The 25,314-nt window shown below is 40.2% G+C and overlaps 1 protein-coding gene across 1 annotated transcript in view; it reads left to right on the top strand.

Annotated features, from left to right (window-relative positions):
* The window catches only part of TBXAS1 (thromboxane A synthase 1), a 226,723-nt gene that overhangs the window by 88,014 nt on the left and 113,395 nt on the right, over window positions 1–25,314 (top strand). The window contains exon 5 of the mRNA XM_036760055.1: window positions 10,206–10,322. Coding sequence (XP_036615950.1) covers window positions 10,206–10,322 — 117 coding nt within the window. The remainder of the gene's footprint in view (window positions 1–10,205; window positions 10,323–25,314) is intronic.

Here is a 25,314-nt window from a genome sequence, read left to right as displayed (position 1 = left end):
TCAGCATCTATCTGCTATAAACCAATCCACGTCCTCAAAAAAATGCCCACTGCCATGAACCCCAGAGGTGGTCATCCAGACTTTGCTTGAAAATCACCAGTGGGAAGGAACCCACTAGTTCCTCAGGCATCCCATTCCACTTTTGGGTGGCTTTGATTGTTAAGTAGCTTTTCCATAAACCAGACCTTTATTTCCTTATTTGCAATTTTCCACACTTAGTTCTGCCCTCTGGGGCCAAATAGAACAAATCTTATTCCTTTTCTGCATGACAGCCTTTCAAGTACTTAAAGATGTCTAGCCTTCCCTTCTCTGGGATAAGAATTTCCATTTCCTTCGACTGATCTCCATGTGGTATGGACTTGAGGTCCTTTGTCTTCTCTGGTTGTCCTCTTCTGGACACTCTCCACCATATAAATGTCTTTCCTAAAGCATGGTACTCAGAACTGAAAACAATACTCCAGATGTGGACACAACAAAGAGGAATTATCACTGACTTGGGGCCCCCAACATCTCTCAACTGGACTGCTGCACTGGCTGTCTGGCTGGTCTCCCCATCTCCCATCTCTTCCTATTCCAATTCATCCTGTACTCAGCTGCCAAGATTCATTCAGTCAGTCAACAAACATTTATTACATGTGCTACGCATTGTGCTAAAAGCTGGGGATACAAAAAGAGGTAAAAGACCACCCCTGCCCTCAAGAAGCTTACAATTGAATAAAGGATATAACAGGCAAGCAAATACATACAAAGCAAGCTATATACAGGATAGATATGAAATAATTGAGAGAGGAAAAGTCCTAGAATTGAGAGGGGTTGGGGAAGGCTTCCTATAGAAGATGGGATTTTAGTTGGGATTTAAAGGAAGCTGGGGAGGTCACTTGTGGGAGTAGAAGAGGGAGAGATTTCCAGGCATGGGAGACAGCCAGAGAAAATGCCAGGAAGCAATTTTCCTAAGTGTTTTGTTGTTATTCAACCCATTTGGGGTTTCCTTGGCAAAGATACTAGAATGGTTCTCCACTTCCTTCTCCAGTGGATTAAGGCAAACAGAGGTTAAGTGACTTGCCCAAGGTCACACAGCTAGTAAGTGTCTGGAGCTGGATTTGAACTAAGGTCTTGCTAAGTCCATGCACAGTGCTCTATCCACTGAGCCACCTAGCTGCCTCCCCTTCCCAAAATGTAGGTCTGGCTACATCACCCCCTGGCTCTCCATCTTAACTCCAGTCCTTTGTTTGGCATCTTAAATTATGTATGACCTTGCCCCTTGCTACCTGATAGCCTTCTTATTATACTTTATTCCCTTCTATGCACTCTATGGTTCCACCCTGCCGGGCTACTTCCCTGTGGTTTCTCAAACACATCCTCCACCTTCCATCTCTATGCTGTACCTGACTCCTGGAATGTTCTGCTCTTTCCCCTTCACCTCTGCCCTTTAGCTTCCCTGATTTCCCTGGAGACTCAGCTCAAATCCCATTTGGTGCAGGAAGATTTTCCCAGTCCCCCAGCTGCTGGTGCCATTCCTCCTGAGATTCTCTTTCATCTACTCTGAATGTGTCTTGTATCACCTAGATATAAGCTCTTTGAGGGCAGAGAATGCTTGGTTTTTTTGCTTTCCTTTGCACACCCAGAGCTTAGCACAGTGCCTAGATTGTAGTAAGTGCTTGTTGACTGACTGAGAGACTGGTTCTCTGTGATAGTTAATAGCCTTCGCCTTCAGATATTACACAGCACTTACTTCTGTAATTTTGTTATGCACTTAGATAATACTGTATATTTAGCAATCTTTGCTTAGCAACCTTATCCCTAGTAGACTCTATGCTCCTTGAGGGGAAGGGATGGTTTTTTATGTAATTTTTCTACCTCCCACCACTTCCTAGCACAATATTTTGCACATTTTATAGTGCTTTATAAATAATTGTTGTGCCATATTGTTTATGGTATTGTTATTGTTGTACTGATAAACAACATGGAGTACTGTAAAGAAAGCTAGGCCTGGAACCATGAAAATGGAGGTTCAAGGCCTACTTCTGGCACATATTGGCTTTGAGACCCCGAGAACATCACTTAATCTCAAAGGGCTCTGGGATGGTGTTGAGAAACCCAAAGAGAAATGGATCCTTATGGGCCTTGTGGGCCTCATAGTGACTTAGAAAACCACATATTAACACAATCTGTCTTATTGTATTTTTATTTATTTTGTTAAATATTTCCCAGTTATATTCTAATTTGATTCAGGCTGAGAATGTTGTGGGCCATTTGGCTGAGTATTTGACACCTCTGCTTTAGGCAACTCTCTAAAACTACAAGTTGGAGAAAAGGTGCCGATTTGCATTGTTAGAGGGAGTTTCCCTATTCCAATGAAATCACAGGTCCGGAGTCTATCCTTATGTAGTAAATAAATTTTCCTATATTGACCCCCTAATTTACCTATGAGCTTTAATTATAATTTTGGGGATTCAACTCAATTAAACAATCAGTTTTTAATTCCTCTACTATGAGCCATGAATTGTGCCAGGAGCTAGGAATACAAAAACAGGAGTCTGAGCCCTCAGGGAGCTTACATTCTATTAGGGCAAAGCAACATGTACAACATATATACAATTATACTCTGGACTTACTCTTGAACCCACATGTAATAAAGATGTGGATGCCAGGCCTGAGTGTTGCATGGATAGATGGCTGAGGTGTGATTGGAAAGCCCTATCCAAAGGAAGGAAATCTCCAAAGGAAGATTGCGATTTCCACCTTTGTGGAGAGTTGGCGGAGGGCTGTGGTTGTACTTTCAAAAGCCCAGATGAAGAGAAGCAGGCAAGATCCAACCCAGCCTTGGCTGCTGTGATTATTCCTTCACTTTCCTATCTTGGAGATGGATGTTGAGTTAGAATTCCATCTAGCTACCACACCTCAAATAAAGAAATATGATATTCTGACTTGGGTTCAGAATACAGTTATCCCTCCCACAGCATGACTTTTCCTAACAAGGTTTCGATATATCGCAGGTCAGCATAAGAAATTAAATGGGAATTTGGGGAGAGTTTTGTGGAAGCTACAGATGTCATGCGAAGGCCAGCAGGCGACGCAGAAAAAGTTGAGAAACTCAGAAATGCATAAAATATGTGTGTGGTATTGTATATTATCAACCCAAATTTAAAATAAGGTACTGTAAACACCCTATAAAAGAAAAAGAAAAATTCAGATGTCTTCTCTAGTACAAAGGGAAAGCCAAAAAATTTACACGGATTTTCCAGATTATAGGGGCACCAACCCCCTAATGTCCGAAATATGGAAGGGATAACTGTAAAACCTACTTTCTATGGTTGCTGTAAAGGGATAGATAATACCAAGTATCTTCTCATCAGCTTTTCTCCTTCCCACCAAACTGATCACACAAAAGACAATCACCAATACCTAGTCAACCTCTTTATCAAAGTAAGCAATAAATGGCAATTGGAGATTTTTTTGCAGGTTAGAGTAGAAAGATGAATACAAGAGTAAATGAGATCTTCTGTGGCAACATAAGATTTCAGTTCAACTAAGGAGAAACAATGATGGGGGTGAATGAAGTGTCTCCTCTTAGCTTCAGGTGCTAGAAATCTAGAGATATGTTCGAAGCCAGCTTCCCCATATTTCTGGGGCTCTGGAGAGATGTCCCACGTTCCATTCAAAAGTTCTGGCTTGCCTCTCTCTGGAATTCCTTTTCTCTCCCTTGTTGTTCAGTCCTTTCAGTCATGTCTGATTCTTCACAACCCCATCTGAGGTTTTCTTGGCAAACCTACAGCAGGCGTTTGCCATTTCCTTCTCCAGCTCATTTTACAGATGAGGAAAGTAAGGCAAACTGGGTTGACTTGCCCAGGGTCACACAGGTAGGCGATGTGTGAGGCCAGATTTGAACTCAGGAGAATGAGTCTTCTGACTTCAGACTGGGCACTCTTTCTACTGTACCGTCTACCTACCTGCTTCCTCCTCCCCACCCCCACTATGACTGTAAAAGCCAAAAAGTCTCTTCCGTACTTATGCAGGTTCTCTTAGCCAATTGGGAATCTCCTCCGCCACCTATAAGCACTCAAAGCCTCAGGGGTGTCCCTTAGAAAACCATCCCAGGCTTGGACAGGAGTGGGGGTTGTACATATACAAATAAATACAAAATATATGCCAAGTATGAAATCATTGGCATAGACAAGTCATTCTATTTCCCCAATTGCATAGCTCAGGAGACAATCCATTGCCCCAGACATCATCAATTCTAGGGACTAAAGAAGATCCCCAGATTTTAGCTGGGTTTTTTCATAAACATTTCTAGCCACGCCAAACCATAGAGCCAGAGGCCACCAGACCCTAAGGGCATAATTTCCTGAGAAGTAATGTCAGTGACTCCTATTTACTACAGCATCTCATTGGTTAGGGAAGTTATCCAAGGTTGTTCCTTCCTCTGAAGCAAAAATATTGGCCTAAGCTGTCAAATATCACATGTGATGGATATATCTATATATTCTCAAATCATTAATTAAAATAAATGAAATAGAACAGTAAAGTGTAACTGGAACCCACTGTTTTCAAATTAAAAAAATAAAATCATTCCTAGGCACTTCATGGCAGATGATGAAATCAGAATCGTTCATTCAGAGAATGTATTGGCTGATGGCCCAGTTTGCTCTCGTTATCTCCTATATATCAGAGATTAGCAAGGAGGGTCTGGTAGTGAGGTATAGTAGACCAATGGGGTTTCCAGTGAAGAGAGATGCTGGATGAATATATTGAAAATGCTATCTACACTGGCCATCTGAAACACAGGAGTGACTCAAGGGCCTCTCCCCCACCCCCGAATGTGACCATTTTCCAGTACTAGATAAACAGTGAAGTCTTTGTACCCCCTTTGGCTCAATTATCAAGCCTCTTGCCTAAATATTTGTTGTAAATATCAGGAGAGGTGGATTCCCCCCACAATCCCATTTCATACCTCATCCTTCGATCGCTTTATGGCCCTGTCACTCAAGCTCTCTACGGAGTGTTGATTTGTCTTTTTTCCCATGGTCCATGGAAAAGGTGGGTGACCCACGTAAAATTAAGAATAAACTTATAGGAAGGAAAATGAGACTGATGGAAATTGAAGAGCAACATGTCAACAGCTCAATAACCATACACATTAGTCTCACAGAAATAAAATTAGAGATGGAAGACAAAGCCAAGGTCCAGTCAGAAGTGGCCTGTTTGAGGCCTAATACATATCCACAAGCCAGGTCACAGCTACAACCCAAGCCTTCTGATCCCTGAAACAATATTCAAAGGAAAATCCTGACACAGCACAGACCAACTGCTTTGGAAAAGACAAGAAAAGTTATACAGATGAAATGGACCCCAGAATAACTGCCAGCTGTGCAAAGTTAACTACAGGGATCCCCGCGATCACAGACTGAGAGCTACAGGGACCTCACAAGCCATCTATAGTGCAATCTACTGAATTGAACAAATGTGTGCTTCCTTGGGGTAGAGTGGGGGCACAGTGAAGGAGGACGAAAGGTACAAAAGAGAAATCAAATGACTTTTAGAGTTAAGGAAACTTTTTTAAAAATCACAAATTTAAAGGAAAAGTTCTATTTTGGGGATAAAATAATTAGGCACATATTTCTAAAGTGATTATATATATATATGTATGTGTATATGATACACACACACATACACTCATCTATCTATATCTGTCTGTCTACATGTCTGTCTTTCTATCTATCTATCTACATCTCATTAGAGTGCTGGACCTGGAGTCAGGAAAACTTAAGTTCACATCCTCACTCAGACACTAGTTTGTGATCCTGGGTAAGTCACTTAACCTGTCTACCTCAGCTTCCTCATCTGTAAAATGGGTCTCAGGATTGTCATGAGGATAACATGAAATAATATTTGTAAATATTTGTAAAGCATTTCACCAAACCTTAAAGTGCTAGTTTTTCTCACAATAGCCCTGTTTATGTTTCCCCATTATACACCCAAAAGCTTCCTCTTCCTTGAAACTCTCCCATTTCTCTGGAGGGTACCACCATTTTTACAATCACTCAAGTTCAAATCTCAGGTCCGAGTCTGAGCCCTGAATGGTACTCCCAGGGCAAGGAGGGACACTAACATAGCAGAGCTTGCCGCAGCAAGGGAGGGGGTGGGGCACCCTTTTCATAGTTCCAGGGCAGAAAAGAGTGCTTGGGGTCACTCATAGACCAGAGCACCAGCCAGGAGAATAGAAAACACCTCTCCTTAAATCAAACCACCTTGGAAGAACTGAAAGCCCCTACAATCTGAAAACAGCTGCACAAAACCCCTGAAGCTTGGGACAATGCACCCTCCACCCTGGAAGCAGAGCCCTACTTTAACAAAAAGTTAAAAGTCAAGTAATAAGTTGGGAAAATGAGCAAACAATGGAAAAAAACGCTGACTATAGAAAGTTACCACGGTGACAAGGAAGATCAAAACACATACTGGGAAGAAGATAGCAAAGTCAAAGATCCTACATCCAAAGCCTTCAAGAATAATGTGAATTGGTCTCAGGCCATGGAAGAGCTCAAAAAGGATTTTGAAAATCAAATAAGAGAGGTAGAGGAAAAAATGGGAAAAGAAAAGAGAGTGATGCAAGAAAATCCTGAGAAAAGAGTCAACAGTTTGGGGAAGGAGACACACAAAAATACTGAAGAAAATAACACCTTAAAAAACAGACTAGACCAAATGGTAAAAGAGGTCCAAAAAGCCGATGAGGAGAAGAATGCCTTAAAAAGCAGAATTGGACAGATGGAAAAGTAGGGCCAAAGCTCACTAAAGAAAATAATTCCTTAAAAATTAGAATGGAGCAAATGGAAGCTAATGACTTTATGAGAAACCAAGAAGCAATAAAACAAAGCCAAAAGAATGAAAAAAAATAGAAGACAATGTGAAATATCCCATTGGAAAAACAACTAACCTGAAAAATAGATCCAGGAGAAATAATCCAAAAATTATTGGACTACCTGAAAACCATGATCAAAAAAAGAGCCTAGATATCATCTTTCAAGAAATTATCAGGGGAAACTGCTCTAATATTCTAGAATGAGAGGGTAAAATAGAAATTGTAAAAATATATCAATCACCTCCCAAATGAGATCCCAAAATGAAAACTGCCAGGAATATTATAGCCAAATTCCAGAGTTCCCAGGTCAAGGAGAAAATATTGCAAGCAGCTACAAAAAAACAATTCAAGTATTGTGGAGCCATAGTCAGCATAACACAAGGTTTAGCAGCTTCTACATTAAAGGGTCAGAGGGCTTAGAATATGATATTCTGGAGGGCAAAGGAGCTAGGATTACAACCAAGAATCACCTACCCAGCAAAACTGAGTATAATCCTTTGAGGGGAAAATGGATATTCAATGAGGAAGGACTTTAAAGCATTGTAGATGGAAAGACCAGAGCTGAATAGAAAATTTGATTTTCAAATACAAGATTCAAGAAAAGCATAAAAAGGTAAATAAGAAAGGGAAATCATAAGCAACTTAATAAGGTTAAACTGTGCACATTCATACATGGGAAGATGATATTTGTAATTCATAAGATCTTTCTCTTTATTAGGGTACTTAGAAGGAGCATATATAGACAAAGGACACAGGTGTGAATTGAATATGAAGGGATGATATCTACAAAATAAAATTAATGTGTGAGAGAGGAATGTACTGGGAGGATAAAGGGAGAGGTAGACTGGGGTAAATTATCTCACATAAATGAGGCAAGAAAAAGCTTTGACAATTGAGGGGAAGGGGTAAGGTGAGGGAGAGTGGATGAACCTTACTCTCATCAGAATTGGCTCAAAGAGGAAATAAGATAAACAGGCAATGGGGTATAGAAATCTATCTTACCCTCCAGGAAAGTAGAAGGGGAAGGAAATAAGAGAAGGGTGATAAGAGTGTTGGGTGATAGAAGGGAGGGCAGATTGGGGGAAAGGGTAGTCAGAAGAAAAACACTTTTGAGGAGGGATAGGGTGAAAGAAGCGAGAGAATAGAATAAACAGGGGTAGGGGGAATAGGATGGAGGGAAATACAGCAGGCAATAGTAACCGTGAAAAAAAATCTGAAGCAAGTTTCTCTGATGAAGGCCTCATTTCTCTAACATATACAAAACTGGGTCAAATTTATAAAAATAAGAGCCATTGCCCAATTGATAAATGATCAAAAGATAAAATCAGTTTTCAGATGAAGTAATTGAAGCTATCTGTAGCCATATGAAAAAATATTTTCACTATTGATTGGAGAAATGCAAATAAAACAATTCTGAGGTACTACCTCATACCTATTAGATTGGCTAATAGGATAGAAAAGGTAAATGACAAATGTTGGAGAGGATGTGGGGAAGATGAGACATTAATGTACTGTTGGCAGAGTTGTGAACTGATTAAACCATTTTATACAGCAATTTGAAAATATGCCCAAAGGGCTATAAAACCATGCATACCCTTTGACCTAGCAATACTGGGTCTGTATCACAAAAGAGATAAAAAACAAAAAGGAAAAGGACCTATATGTACAAAAGTATTCACAGCAGCTGTTTTCTAGAGGTAAAGAATTAGAAATTGAGGGTATGCCCATCAGTTGGGGAATGGCTGAACAAGTTGTGGTACTTAGTTATGATGGAATACTATTGTAGTATAAGAAATGATGAGCAGGATGCTCTCAGAAAAACCTAGAAAGACTTGCATGGATTGATGGAAAGTGAAACGTACTAGGCACAAAGTAACAGCAATATTGTAAGATGATCAGCTGTGAATGACTTAGCTATTCTCACCAACACAATGATCCATGACATCTCTGAAGGACTTATGAGGAAAAATGCTATCCATCCTCAGAGAAGGAACTGATAGTGTCTGAATACAGATTGAAGCTTACTTTTTTATTTTATTTTTCTTGAAGTTTTTTTGTTTATGTTTTCTTTCACAACATGACTATTATGGATATGTTTTGCATGACTACACTTATATAATCTATATGGAAGGAATTGCTTGCCTTCTCAGTAAGGTGGGGTAGAGAGGGAGGAAGGGAGAGAATTTGGAACTCAAAGTTTTAAAAACAAATGTTGAAAATTGTTTTTACATGTAACTGGGGGAAAATTAAATACTAAATAAATACCAAAAAAGAGTCCCTGACCCTTGAGTGCTCTCTCCATGCTCACCTTATTTAGAATTTAAGGTCCTTATGGCAATAACTGCTTTTCCTTTAGTCACTGTATCCCCAGAGTTTAGTCACCCTGCCTTGCAGATCCTAATGTAGATACTTAAGGTTTAAGGAATTGAATTAAAGATGAAATGACTTGCCCAAAGTCACACAAAATTGAAGCCAGAACTTAAAACAGAACTCCTCATTGAGGGTTTATTTCACTCCTTCCAACTATCCCCCTAATAATCCACGAAACATAGTTACACCAAATATTCAATCTTGGGTTTACGTTAGGCAGAAGAACTTAACAGTTAAAAGGAAAAGTTAATATTATTGCTTATCTGAAGATAAACCATTGGACTGAAAAGTTCCCAACAACCCTACCTCCCCAATATCCCAGGGCAAGAGGAAAGGCAGATCTGAGTCTATTAACCCAAACCCTCTTCCCTAGTACCAGTGGCTAATGTTGCTTTCAGAAATGAACAAACTCCTCTGGGTTGAATGGGAGAAGACAACTGAACAACCTGTCAATACTTGAAACTTACTGGACCCATTTCACCCACTAACATTGACCCCCCCCCCAATCTGTGTCTGCTCCTTGTTGGATCCAGACACACTTGTCAATCCATTCTTGTCCTGAGCTTGTAAATCCAAGGAAAGGGCAGCCCACTGTCCAAACTATAGAAGTTAAAAGCCAAGCTAAGGAGATATTTGCCCTGCTGGTCTCTAGCTTCAAAGGAGGCTCTCTCAATCAATCTTTTCTAAATGGAGTAAGGCACTCCACAAAGGATTTATTTTCTGTGATCAAGGGCACACTGCAACAGGGTTGGAATCAGAGCCAGCAGTGATCACCCCATTAGCCCTCACTCATGTATCTTGAGCCTCATTTACAGCAAGCCCTTAGATCATTCCTCTGTCTCTGCCCAAGCACAGTCTACTAATTTGTGGATCATTGATGGGCTTTAACCTTGACATTTATAATAAACTCATCTTGGAGCAAAGATAGACTGCTTTGGCTTTACTCAGAACCCTTTTGCTTGTCCCTTTTGACCAGATGTCAGGGATGGAGACCAAGCCAGTTGCTGACAGCATCCTGTTTTTGAGGAACAAGAGATGGGAAGAGGTCAGAAGTGTGCTGACTCCTGCTTTCAGTTCAAAGAGGCTGGATGAGGTAAGACATAGAAAATGTAGCAGCATCTGCTGCCCAAAACTTCTTGGAAAATTGTATCCATCTTTCATCACTGCATCAAGTGGCAAATCACTTTAAGATTCCAGCCTCAAGGCTTTCAAACATGTGACTAGAGACTGGGCATGTGAATACTCACACACATACACACCAAGTATACAGAGGGATTCAACAGAAACAAATCTGTCACAAGGTAGGAGATGGCATTGCTCTTGACGCTACCCGCTCTACCTGGCCTTGATTCTCTCAGGTATGCCTGTATCAGAAGTCAGGGATCTGTGCAGTCAGAAGTTGCTGAACCATGAGACATTGCCTAGCACACAGCAGGAGTTCTGCAAAGGCTTGTAGGTCCATTAATTGATTTACAACAATCAGGGGTGTCCATGTTGTATATAAGGGTTTCATATGATATATATATATATATGCTTGTATGTGTGTGTATATATGCACATTTTGGGGGGGCAGACAGAGAAAGGTGAGAGAAATGAGAGAAGAGAAAGGGTGAGAGAAAGAGAGAGAGAGAGAGAGAGAGAGAGAGAGAGAGAGAGAGAGAGAGAGAGAGAGAGAACCAAAAATCTTAGCAGTTTTAAACTTTAGCAGCTTAAAATTCACTAAGGCTTTTGGGTCATGCTTTATATAGGCACCATATAGTGCTCTATAAATACTTCATATAGTGTTTTAAGGTTTGTAAAGTGCTTTATAAAAATATTTAATTTAATCTTCACAAACAACCTTATGATGTAGCTATTATCATCCCTATTTTATAGATGAGGAAACTAAGGCAGACAGGTTAAGTGACTTGCCCAGGGTCACAAAGCTAGCAAGTGTCTGATACTGGATTCCAACTCAGGTCTTCCTGATACCAGATCTAGAACTCTGTCCAATGCTCCACCTAGCTGCCTATGTCTGCGTGTGTGTGTGTGTGTGTGTGTGTGTGTGTGTGTATACATGCAAATGTACTCACATAAGGGGCAGTGTCATGTGGTAGAAAGAGAGCTAGCTTCTCAATCAGAAAGACCTGAGTTCGAGTCCCTCCTCTTATATACACACTGTCTTTGTGACCCTGGACAAACTACTTGATTGACTTCTAAGTGATCTAAGTCACTCAAAAATTATATGTTTAAAAACTGTTGCGAATATGCATTGGTAAAGGGAATTTCTTCACTGGGAATTCCCTGTACCAATGAAACCACAGGTCCAGATCTATCCACCCATATAGCCCTACCCACAAATGTATATATGTAAATGTGTGTATGTACATCCATACATACATATGTGTGTGTATATATGTATGTGTATATATATATATATATATATATGCACACACATATACAGGCAACTAGGTGACCCAATGGATAGAGCACCAGGTCTGGAGTCAGGAAGAACTGAGTTCAAATCTGGCCTCACTTACTAGCTATGTGACCCTGGGCAAGTTTCTTAACCCTGTTTTCCTCAGTTTCCTCATCTGTCAAATGAACTGCAAAAGGAAATGGCAAACCACTCCAGTGTCTTTGCCAAGAAAACTCCAAATGGGGTCAGTCAGACAAGACTGAAACAACTGAACAACAACATATATGTGTGTTTATACACACACACACATATGTATGTGAAGGGAAGTAGGGAGAAGGGAGACTAATTAGGAGGTCATTGATAGGTAGGTAAGTCGATAGATAGACAGATATAGATATGCACACCCCCATATATATGTGCGTATATATACATACCTGAGTACACACATATGTATGTGTATATGTGGGCACATATATCACTTTAATAGCTTAAAACTACACTAAGACTTTTAGAACACCATATATATAATAATATATGTGCATATTCTTATATATGCATATACACACACATACATACACCAATATGTTTCAAGGTTGAAATCCGTTGTGGTAACAATGAAGGTCTGCCATTTAATTATTTACTTTCCATCCAAATGTTTCATATTACAAAGGTTCAGCCAATGAGAATGAATCTCAGAAAGAGGATATATACATACACATACATACACGTGCACGTGCACACACACACACACACACACACACACGCATATATTTCCATCCTCCCCATCCCATGTAAACTCCTTGAGGGCAGGAGCTCTTGTGGAGAAGAGGGGGAGTTGTCCTTATATCCTGAGTACCTAGCATAGTTCCTTGAAATGTACTAGACAATTAATAAGTGCTTTTTGAATTTTGGATTGGGTTGGACTGGAGAGGATGCGGGTTTTCATTCCCCTCTAGTCGTCACCTAACTTGGAGAAGACAGATCTTCCTTGTGAATGGCTGAATTCTGCCACATTTCTTGGAATGTCTTTTTAAGTTGCCCTGCATGATTTGCATGGCTCTGGCCATTTGGATTGTGGAGCATTCACAGAATTACAGGCATTCACACAGTGTGGTTTGGCCTTTAAATTTTCATAGTGAAGCTCTTCGGATTAAAGCATTGAATGTTCTCAAAGTGGAGAGCCATTTTCCAAGAACATTACTGCCAGGAGCTTTCTCCAGGCTATGCCAGCCTTCAGCAGTCTATTTTTAATATTTAGTTTTATTTCTCAATCCTTCAGACCAATAAAAATGAAAGTCATTATAACCAAGTGTGGTCGGGGTAATAAATACTTCAGAGTCCAAAAATACATTGTCTCTGCCTGACCAGACGCCCATTTTCTAGAAGTGTCCCTGCATTTATCTACCAGCAAGAGACCATTATCCTGTGACAAAGTTGTATTCCACTGACACCCAATCTCCTAATTAAAATCAGTATAATGATGGACTGTTTAAGCTCTAGTTAAAATCTTCCTTTTCTATTTGCATTTAAAAGGAAATATACTCCTTTCTGCGTTGGGGGTGTGATGGACCCAGGTCTGGGTTATAATTTGGTTTTTCACTGGCAAAAGCTTTTGTGTTCTGCCTGGCCACTGGTGAGAGCAGCACATCTATCTAACGGTACCCAACTGTGTGTGTGTGGGGGGGGGGTTGTTGCTTAGCAACACCAGCTGTCACCGCCTCCTCACGGTGAATGCTGATTGGTCACGATGCCTGACAAGCACTTCTGTGTCATCAGAATGGTTCAACATGTTGATGGCCACAGTGGTTACTGACCTGACAGCAAATTTTGCATAGAAGTTTGGATTAAAAAAACAACAACATTCCTTTGGTGCTTCTTCAACAAATGCTCTTATAGAAGGAAGGAATTCAGTTTTTCCTTAGCTTAAAGGAAATACTATCTATTGATCTTCAACTGAGGGTTCAAGAGTTTAGTTTCTTTTTTCCCAAACAAGCCAAAGTTAAAAATAAAGACAAAACCAAAAAGCAAAATCCTTGAATCTTGTTTGCACTGAGTATCCAACTTCTTTTGGCTTCGAATTTTTCAAAGGGTAACAGCAAGAATGCTGGTTAGATCTGGATTCTAATCTTGCCTCTGATATTTATTAGCTGTATGACCTGCAGTCTCTCACCCCTCCAAGTCTCTGTCTCCTTATCTGACTTCAAAGGAGTATTGTTAATAAGTGATACAAGGACACTCTTTCTGAAGAACTTTGGAATCAATCACATGGGAGACACTGTCATAGGACCACCCAGCATGGCATGCCCTCATCATTTGCTCTATGAGCAAAGCAGAACTACTGTCACTTAAGGAAATCTGACATGCGCAAAGAATCCACCCCAAATGTTCATGTGGACGATCTGTGCCCGACCTGTGGTAGAGCCCTCTGAGCTTGTATTAGTCTGATCAGTCACAGACAGACATATTGTGCCTTGACCCCAACACAGTGTGGTCATTTTGATTCTCTTTGGGAATGAAGGACAACAACCATTGTCAATATCATATGGGATAACGTATACTGAAGCACTTTGCAAACTAAAGCACGATGCAAATAATAGATATCGAATCCATTGTTATTGATTATATACTTGCTTTTAAAATTAGTCAGTTGATAAAAATTACAGGCCTACTTTATGCTAGGCACTAGGTGTGGTTTGGGGAAAACATAGGCAAAAACAAAATAGTCCCTAACCTCAAGGAGCTTATATTCTGTCAGAATGGAATTACTTCAATTTAATTATTTAAATTATTTAAAATACGTAGGCCATAACCATCTGTGAAGGTGTCTCACACTCAATAGGATAAAATATGAAAACATACGCTAATCATTTTATGAGCAATGCTCATAGACTCATTGCCCTGAGAGTCACCAGAGGGATCACCTAGAATCTAGATTCTACACTGGAGGGGTCTGCAAACTATAGCCTGTGGGCCAAATCCAGCCCACACCAAGAATGGTACCATTCTTAGTTCATGAGTCATGCAAAACGAGGTGGTGGGCCAGTCAATTTTGGCAACATGGAGAAGGCTGTTTTCCCACTCATACACAAGGAGCACGCCTTCCTCAGAGCCAAGTGGGTAACCCATTCCATAGATTTTCAGGGGTCAGCTAATTTTGCACTTGGAACTTGCTATTTTGGGTTTGGGCAGTGGTTAGAAGCACACTACATCAAATATCATATACCATTAAGTGGCAGTCAGAAAAACAAATGTGTTTTTTTTTAAGACAAAGGGTATGTATGCATGGTGTAGTAGATGAAGCCTTAGACTTAGAGCGAGGAAGACCTGAGTTCAAATCTCACCTCAGACACTTACTAGCTGTGTGACCCCGAACCCTTCTGTGCCTTGGCTTCATCATCCATGATGTGGGGATGATAACGCTTTCCCTGCCTACCTCACTGGGATCTGGTAAAGATCAAAAGAGATAATTAATGTGAAAAGACTTTGAAATGTACAAGATACCATACACACACAAGCTACAATTATCACATGGGTTTTTTGTTCGGAATTACATCCTCTAGGCCAATTTGTTCTTTTGAAGTCAGAGATTCCAGGAGAATGTGATGGGCTCTGACATGTAATGGAACCATCCCTACAACTCTCTGTTGCTCTAGGCTAATTGTTTTTTTGGCCCATGGGCCCAAAACAACTGTAGGTGAGAATGAGGCCTGTGACTTGAAATTATAACAGCTGAAAGGGATTTGAGAGATCATCTGGTCTAACTAATATCCTTATTTTATAGCTAAGGAAGCTATGACAAAGGGTATCCTTTATGTGCTTTGGGGCAAGTTAGGAAGGCAGTGTACCCTGGTGGACCGAGGACTAACTCTGGAGCCACAGAATGGGGGCTCAGATCCAACTCTGACCCTACCTGTGTGACCTGGAACAAGGCCTTTATTTAAGCTTTAGCGGCCTCACTTTCCCATCTGTAAAATTAGAGAGATGGGACAGATAATTTAGGAGGTTCCTTTCAGTCCTAGGTAATATGATCCTATGAATTGAGTGTTGGGCTGCATAATTCTTTTTTTCCTTTTTCTGGGTGACTCAGCACAATTGTGGTGACTTTTTATAAGATGTCAAAGGGAGAATGTGGCTAACGAGGTTTGAGAGACTCCAAGCGATTCAGTGTGGTACGATGGAAACGGTACTGGCCCTGGAAGGAGAGGACCTGAGTTCAAACTCCACTCTAATATTTACCTCCTTTGGGACAGGAAGAAGATAGTTGACCTCCCTGGGCTGAGGGTGTTGGACTAGATTTCCTCTGAAGGCCCTCGGAGCTCTATACAGATGATCCAATATAAATGATGACTGTAATTACTAATGATACCAAACAGGAAGAACAGAGAAAAGAAAGGCATCTGATGAAATCAGTGTGATTGCAAATCATACTCTCAGATTTTGAAAAGCCGCAAGCAGGGACAGTTAGGTGGCCCAGGGGATAGAGAGCTGATCCTGATATCACGAGGACCAGAGTTCAAACGTGACCTCAGGCATTTACTAGCTGTGTGACCCTGAGCAAGTCACTTAACCCCAATTGCCTCCAAAAAAAAAAAGTAAAGAAAAGCCACAAGCACAGGGTAGATGGACAAGGACTTCACTAAGGGTGAATGCAGAAGGGTGGCATGACCCCTATAAGACAAATGGCCGGAAGATTAAAAGCCTACTATGAACTAAGTTTCATGAAGGGGACTGCTCCCCACTCTGGCCCAACAACTACCACCCATGATCATCCATCAAAGAGGACTTCAGAGGAGGAATATTTTTTATAATGATTTTAAACAGACTTGGATAAAGACGTAAAAAGCGTGCTTTTCAAATCTGCAGATGACAGAAATCAGGAAGGATGATAAACTCAATATTTAAAATTATACTGACAGACTAGAATACTAAACTAAAATCAATGAGATTGCATTTAACAGCTATGATGTAAATTCATGTGCTTAATTTTTAAAAAAGCAATTAATTCCATGTATAGAGAATGGGGGAGAGCTCACTTGATTATAATGTGCACATTTGTAGTCCAACATTTATTGAGTGCCTAGTACATACAAAATCTGTCTGTACAGGGCACCGTGTATAAGAAGGTCCAGATGAATAAGACGTAACCTGCTGCCAAACAGCTCATAAATTAACAAAAGAGAATGCGTATGTGTGAAAATAATCATAATACAAGGCAGAATGCGTAAGAGATAAAAAGTGATATGAGACTTTAGATAGCCCTGAAGTACAAATAAGAGAGACCCCACTTTTGAGGGAGAAGGAAGGCTTCGTGCAATTGTTGCTTGACCCCTGGAGGAAGGATTGAAGGATGGATAGGATCTCAACTGGTGGAGACAGGGAAGGCTTCTCAAGAGAAGTGAATTGGCATGGGCAGATTCTTGGTCAGGTTGGACTACAGACTCTTGAAAGTCTGTTCTAAACCAGTAATTCCATACTCCTAAGATACTGAGGGGGAAATGTCAAAGATGATTCTTTGGTTAGGAACCCAACTGAGTATCTGGGCAGATGATCATGCTTTTAACAGAAAATGGGTATTCTGTAGGTGGAGCAGTTTCTTTGAAAAATGATGAGTTCAGTTTGGCCATGTTGAGTTTGAGGTGGGGTCAGCAGGGTGGGAAGTGGGGAAAAGAACTCGTGTTCTATTTCTGGCAGGTAGTTGGAGATGTCAATCTGGAGTTTGAGAGAGAGATTAGAGCTGGAAATATAAGTTTGAAAGTCATGAACACACTGCCAATAACTGAAGTCGTGGTAAGTGATACATTTTTCAAGGGTAAAAGTTTAGAGCAGGAGTTCTTACACTTTTTGTGTAATGGACCCCTTTGCAGTCTGGTGAAACCTGTGGACTCTTTCTCAGAATCAGGTTTTTAAATGCATAAAATAAAATACATAGGTTTGAAAGGAAACCAAAGATTAGTGAAAACAAAAATGTAAACTTTTCCCATCCAAGTTCATGAACCACCTGAAATCTATTCGCAGTGAGTTGGGGGTACGTGGACCCCCCAGTTAAGAACTCTTGCTTTAGAGAGAGAAGAGGCCCAAGAACAGAACATAGGGGGACATCCACATTTAGGAGATGAGAGGAGAAAGAAAAGCCAAGGGAAGGTACAGCTAAGGAGGGATCAAAGAGGCACAGAAGGAACAGTGCAGAGTAGTGAAAGCTAAGGCAGTAGAAAATATTTTTTAAAATTAAAAAAAAGAAGTGATAATCAAATGCTAAAGAGAACTCAATGGAAGAGAAATACTGACCTAAGATTTTGCAAGTGACTTTGGAGAGAATCACTTTAGCTGGGTGGTCAGAGCAGATGCCTGATTACCACAAAGTGCTCACTCTTTAGAAGTCTGACAGCAAAAGAAGAAAAAGTGAATGACAGGGAGTCCATGAGAGCAATTTTTGGACTAAACTAGAACCAAAGCCATTCATGATTTGCCAACGTTCTATTCACAGAAAGCAAGAGTTCCACTGAGTTTTATAATGACCAGGTCATACTGTCTCCACACTTTAAACATGGTCTGAATAAACTGACATAGCTAAAAAAAAAAATTCATCTCCTTTTGGATAGCCTTCCAGTCATGTCCAAATACAAAGGCCAGGAGGAAAAAAGTCATGGGATTCTAGCTACGAGGCTCCATAAATCCAAGCTAACTGCTCTAAGGGTATTTGCCTATTACTGCCCTTGGCATTTTGGAAGGGAACAGAGCTACCCAGAAACGATAGAAGCTGCCTCTTGAAACTGGGAGCATTCCATCTCTAGAAATATCCAAGCAAAGACTAGATGAGCATCTGCCAGAGATTTCATAGAGGGGAGTCTCCCAATTGGATAGGAGCTTTGAGTAGATAGATGATTGATCTCTGAAGTCCTTTCAGACTCTGAGATTCCATAGGCCACAGAGAAGGGAAATGTGTGCAGTTGGGACCAGGGCAGATTTTAGAGATAAAGACCACAGTCTGTGTTTGTGTAGTCTATAACCAGAATAGATTATTTGCTAAACCTAGTGCAGGTTTTAGATAAAGCATTTAATGAATTTCAATATTTACTGAACAGGATCTTTATCTGTTTTATTGGTCATCACAGAAGCAGGTAGATGCAATTGTATAGATAGCCCATTGTTAGCACATTGGTAGGTTATATATCACGGACAAGCATTGCAGATGAACGATAAAATGGGCCCAGAATTGAGTAGAAAAAGAAAGAGAATTGATCGGGTTTCATATGGGAAATTTGTTTTCAGTAATCCCAAACTTCTAAAGCCTATCTTTTAAATTTAAAAAAACAAACACTAATTTAGAGTCCTGTGATATGTGGTCATGTGATGGTAAAAATAGTGCACACAACAACAAACATACCACCCCACCACCACTACCACCCTTCAGTCTGCAAATGACTTATTTCCTTATAAATATTGTCTTACTGGGTTCAAAGGCAATCTAATAGATATTGTCTGCAATTTTCTCCAAAATTGTAAAAAATTTAAAAACTCTCTCTTTTATCAGATTAGTACCACCCTGGGGTAAACCCAGAAAATCTCTTCTCCACTGGATTAGTTTCCCTTCTTTGTCTCAAAACACAAATGTATAGACTTAGACAAAACTCATTATTAATGGGCATGTAATTTATTAATAGTACCAATAAATAAAAACAAACATTTGAGCAAAGTATAGGCTGCATTGGGCCTCAGAGCCAGAATCATCTTTGTGTTCAGGGAAATCAGAAAAAAGGAGAGGGATGACCTAGAGTTGGCTCTCACCAATTGTCACGGTTGCTGTTTGGTCTCCGCCAGGGATGGGGAACCCATGGTCTCGAGGTCACATATGTTCTTCTAGGTGCTTGGGTAAGGCCTTTTGACTGAGTCAAGTTTTACAAAACAAATCCTTTTATTAGCGGGATTTGTTTTGTGAAGTTTGGATTCAGTCAAAGCGCCTCACTTGAGCACCTAGAGGGCCACATGAGGCCTCGAGGTTACAGGCTCACCACCCCTGGCCAGTGCTAGATAGCTCATGGCCTGCATTTATCTTTGTCTCCTTTCACCTGCTGATCCAGGCATTCATCTGCTTGTCTCTCCCCCTCCCCTATCTGGCACCCCACAACACACTGCAGCCACAAGATAAACGGAGCTCTCCTGAAAAACTTTTCAGACTGTCCATTAATAATCTAAGCCCAAGGATTCTCTATCCTCCTAGGAAAGTCTTCCAGAGTATCTGTGATCCCATTAAAGGGACAGCCTGAGCATCCAAAGGCTCTGTGATTCTAAGTCTGAGTAACCCTGGGCTACATTCATATTCTCCTGGCAATGCTCAACAGCTACAAATCACGGTCACAGCATGATCTCTGATGAACTAAAATTGAAGGTGACCCAAAGGGCAAACAAAGACTCACAATGGGTGTAAATAGGAGCCGGAGTATTGCCAAAAAGAACTTAGAGATGAGAAGTGGCATAAAAGATACTATTCACGACATGCATGACCACATAAGGAAGTGGATGTAGCAAGATCCAGAGATAAAAATAGACTGTCGGCCTGAGTGTCACACTGGTGTCCATTAAATATTAAAAGAACCGGAGGAGAGACTACATTGGATAGATTTATGGAAGGTTTATGGAAGAAACATGACCAGAATCACAGAGGAGGAAGAAAAAGCATTGGTGAATCAATCAACAAGCATATATTATATACCTATTGTGTTCCTGGCACTCTGCTAGGCACTGGGGAACTTACATTTTACCTAATGGGCTGTGATTTGCATTACAGTGTAGGAAGAGGACTCGCATCATGACTCATAATGAATCCATTGATTAAACGAGATCATACCTCCAAAGCATTTACCATATTTAGCATAGCCTGTCACATATTAGGAGCTTAATAAATGCTTGTTCCTTTCTCTCTCCACCCTCCACCCATCAAAGTGTACGGTACTTTCCCCAAATCCTTCCTTCTTTCTGCTTTTTACATAATTCCATGGGATTTATGTAGGTTAAAGTAGAAACTGGCAGCTGATATGGAGCTCATAAACTTTCCCTATTACTTTCCATACTTTTTCTACCTCTTTTGAGAATACCATCATTCTCCTAGACGTAACCCCGGATTCTGCCTTTGCTCTTCACTCTTCCTCAAAGTCTTCTCAATTCTGTCTCTACAACATCGTTTGAATGTGTCCCCTTCTCTCCACTCACATGGCTGCTAACCAAGTTCAGGTCTTTATCATCTCTCACCTAGACTACTCTATTAGTTGTCTGATAGGTTTCTCTACTTCTGGTCTCTCTCCTCTCCCAACCACACTCTATAGCACAGATGTCAAAGACAGTGCAGTGGCAGCATGTGGTGAAGCCCCAAGCATAGCCCAAACCAGATTAAAATGTAATTGGGAAATATTTAGATATTTAACAAAATAAATAAAATGCAATAGAGCATAGATAATGTTAATGTGTGGTTTTTTGCATCAATGCGCTCCTGCAAGGATCCTTATGAACAGTTTAGTGGTCCCTGTTTCTATGTGAGTCGATACCACTGCTCTATGCAGCTGACGAAAGTTTAGGCTTGGGTTGTATCATGTCAATCCCTCACTTAAAATCCATGAGTGGTGATGATGTGCTGGTAAATATTTAACTACCAGTTAGTGGGGGGTAAAAATATGGGCTCACATCACACTTTTAAGTTTAATCTGTAGTTTTAACATTTTCTCCACCACTTTTTAAGTCTAGAAAATTGACAAAACAATAAATCAAGCTCAGATTTGGAGCATTTGCTAGTTTCTGAGACATGGCTCTAAGGCACCAATATGTAGTGGCTACAGTAAACCCTTGTCATTGGTATCCTGCCTTGCATCTAAGATAAAATACAAGTTCCTCAGCCTTACCTTAAAGCCCTCCACAATCTTGTTCTACTTTCCCACCCTCATTTGACACTATTTCCTGTTGAAAATCTCTATGTTACATCTAAACTGGATGATCAACTGTCCCTAAAATTCAACACTCCATCTATTTGCAGTTGTCCAGAATTCATTACCTCCTTGAATCTACCTCTCAAACTCAAATTCGGGCACCACCTCCTCCATAAAGACTCTCTCTTGATCACCTTAGCCGGTGGTACTCTCTCTTCCATTTAACTTGCATTTACTCATGTTGTACATTTTACACACACACACACACGGAGCACCTCCTCTTATCTTCCTCTAAGAGAATGTAAGCTTCTTGAGGGCAGGGCCTAATTAGATTTTGTCTAGTGCCTTAATAAGCACTTAATAAATAATAAATGTTTGTTGGATTTGAATTCCAATTCAGTACAGATTTTAGATGTTGATGAATTTTTAGATGTTTTATTATGTTTTCATTATAGGAAAAATTACTTTCATTACTTCAGCCTTGGAGTTAGCTTTGTCTTTACCCTCTCAGTCACTACCCTCATATCTAATCATTTCCTGAGCCTTGTAATCCTACCTCAATAATAATAATAATAATATGGTGATTTACAGTTTATAAAGGTATTTTATACATATTGTCTCATTTTATTCTTACAACAACCCTATGAGGTAGGTGCTATTATCTTCATTTTACAAATGAGGAAACTGAGTCTGAGAAAAGTTAGGTGACCTGCCTTAGGGAGAGAATGGAAACAAGCATTTATTATAATTTATTATTATTAAGCATTTATTATGTGCCAGCCACTGCATTAAGTATTTTACAGTTATCTCATTTTAATCACCCCTGGGAGGTAGGTGCTCTTATAATCCTCATTTGACAAATTGAGGAAATTGAGACAAATTTAGTAAGTATTTGAATCCAGATTTGAACTTAGGTTTTCCTAACTCCAGGCCCAGAGCCTGTGCCACATAGCTGTCTTTATGACAAATTGAGGAAATTGAGACAAATTTAGTAAGTATTTGAATCCAGATTTGAACTTAGGTTTTCCTAACTCCAGGCCCAGAGCCTGTGCCACATAGCTGTCTTTATGACAACTGGTAATACTAAGTGTCTAGGCAAGGTCTAAACTCAGACTCCTGACTCCAAGCCTAGGGATCTATCTACTAATGTCAACTAGCTGCCTCAGCGTCCCTTATATTCACCCTCCTGTCCCCACTCAGAAAGACTCTCCCCTCAAGCCTTCATCACCTCTCACTATCACTAGGACTCCAACATACATTTACATCTCTTCCCAATAGGGCTCTAGGCTAGGGCTTCTTAAACTTTTTCTACTTGCAACCCCTTTTCACCCAAGAAATTTTTCCATGCCCCTGGGTATATAGGTATATAAAATAACCATACAAATCAAACATTTGCTGATAATGAATCATAAAGAAATTTATTTCAAAACAAATCTTTGGTAGACGCATAATTTTATCATTTATTAAAGACCAAAGCAAATTTACATAATAATGAGATGAATGTGCTTGTTTATTTTTACATAAGGAATTAAATCTTAGTGGAATATTTGATACTGTAGGATGAAGAGCATCTTCAACATTTTTCAGAGTAAATCGATATTTTGGTTTTATAATTGTCAATGCTGAGAAGGCCGCTTTGCGTAAATACGTAGTACAAAACGGCAGAAGTATGTTTAGGGCCACTTGAGACATTGTCGGAAATGCTGTCCTAATCCCAAGCCAAAATTCATTCAACGATTTTGTACATACAGTAAAAACACTGCAATACTAGTCTTGAATCTGAGCCGAGGTTTTCTGGCAGCGTTCATCAGCGTTGTGTGGCATGACCGGATGTGCAGTACAAAGTGGGCATGTTGTGTGTTCAGAATGAAGGTGTGCATTGCAACATGGGCAAGTGCTGCCCGAAACACCCCAGATTCATTGTAAGTTTGATTTTGAATTAATTTTTGGTCATAGCGCATTCAGAAACCTTTTACTGTTGCCAAATTTTGTGCGACCCCCACATTCCCCACATTCAGTTATGCCACCCACAGTTTAAGAAGGCTCTAGGCTATTGTCCACCTTCCCAGGCTTCTGTTACATTATTTCTCTTCCTAAACTCTACGTTCCAGCCAAACTGGTTGATTTGCTGTTCCTCACACACAGTATTTCACTTTCTGTCTGGATGTATTCCTTCTCCACCTCTGTTTCACAGACTTAAAGGTTGTCTCTTACCTGAGATCATTTCTGATTCTATTCAGTTGCTGGTTTTCCCCATCCCACCACAGAACAAACTATTTTGCATCTCCTTGGTGTATATTTTGCATTTACTTATGTGATCCATGTTGTTTTACCCCCAAAGAATGGAAGCTTCTTGAGGGCAGGAACTGTTTATTTTTGTCTCTCTATCCCCAGCATCTAGTACAGCTTTTCAGCTTTCTTTTTGCCTGTTGTCTGCCCCCATTGGATTGTAATCATCTTGAGGGCAAGGACTTTTTTTTGGCCTTTCTCTGTACCTCCAGTGCTTAGCACTGTGCTTGACACATGGCAAGTTCTTAATAAATGCTTAGCACAGTGCCTGGCACATGTTATTGTTATTCAGCCATTTTTTAGTTGTGACTGACTCTTCATGATCCCACTTGGGGTTTTCTTGGCAAAGATACTGGAGTGGTTTGCTATTTCCTTCTCCAGCTCATTTTACAGATGAGAAAACTGAGGCAAACAGGGTTAAGAGACTTGCCCAGGGTCACACAGCCAGTAAGTGTCTGAGGCAGGATTTGAACTCAGGTCCTCTTGACTCCAGGCCTGGTGCTCTATCCATTGCACCACCCAGTCCCCCCCCAACATGGTGTCCCTTACACATAGTAGACACTTAACAAAAGTTTATTGACTACATTTTTTAGTTTATTATAGTTTGTTTTTGTAGTTTATTTTATGTAGTTTATTGACTATGTAGCAGGCACTTAATCAATGCTTTTTAAATTGAATTAATCCTCCTGACTCCAAGCCTTCTCCTTACCAATCCATCCTCTACACAACTACTAAATGAATACTCCTAAAATATAGACTGAACATGATAATTCCCTACTCAAAAATCTTTAGTAACTCCCTTTTGCCTGTAGGGCAAAATACAAAATCCTCATCCTGCAATTGGAAGCTCTTCACACTATGATTCCCACTTATCTTTCCACTCTTATCTCCTATTGCTCCTTCTTGCACATGCTCTGTTCTCCCGTCAAATGGCCCTCCTTGCTTTTCCCTATACATGACATCACATCTTCTATCTCTGTGCCTTGGCATAGGTGCTCTTCATGTCTCGATGCCCTCCCTCCTCACTCTGCTTCCTAGCATCTCCAGCTTCCTTCAAAACACTGCCCAGAGGCCATCGCCCACATTTCTAATTCCCTCCCACCCCATTTCTCAGTGTTTAATCCCTCTTGAGATTGTTTCTGTATTGCCACATATTTATTGTGTATTTACTATCTACGTACTATACTATGTATGCACTATCTATGTGAATGAGAGTGATTTAAAGTGCTTTACAAACCTTCAAATGCCATGTAAACACAAGCTGTTATTATTTGAGAGAAATCATTCTTCTGATCTTGTTTCATGGAGTAAAAATAGAAACCATCCTGGAATAAGTCCCTATCCTGCTATTACTCCATTATCATCATCATCATCACCATCATCACTTCTGTGATTCTCACATTTTCCCACGTGGTTCACATAGAAAATAGCCCAATATATGGAGGTTGTTGAAATCATCATTGCTATCATCATCATTTGTTGCT

The sequence above is a fragment of the Trichosurus vulpecula genome, chromosome 5, assembly GCF_011100635.1.
Source record: "Trichosurus vulpecula isolate mTriVul1 chromosome 5, mTriVul1.pri, whole genome shotgun sequence".
NCBI classification, from domain to species: Eukaryota; Metazoa; Chordata; class Mammalia; order Diprotodontia; family Phalangeridae; genus Trichosurus; species Trichosurus vulpecula.
Note: the sequence above shows the minus strand (reverse complement) of the source record. Positions and strands in the feature narration are given on the sequence as shown.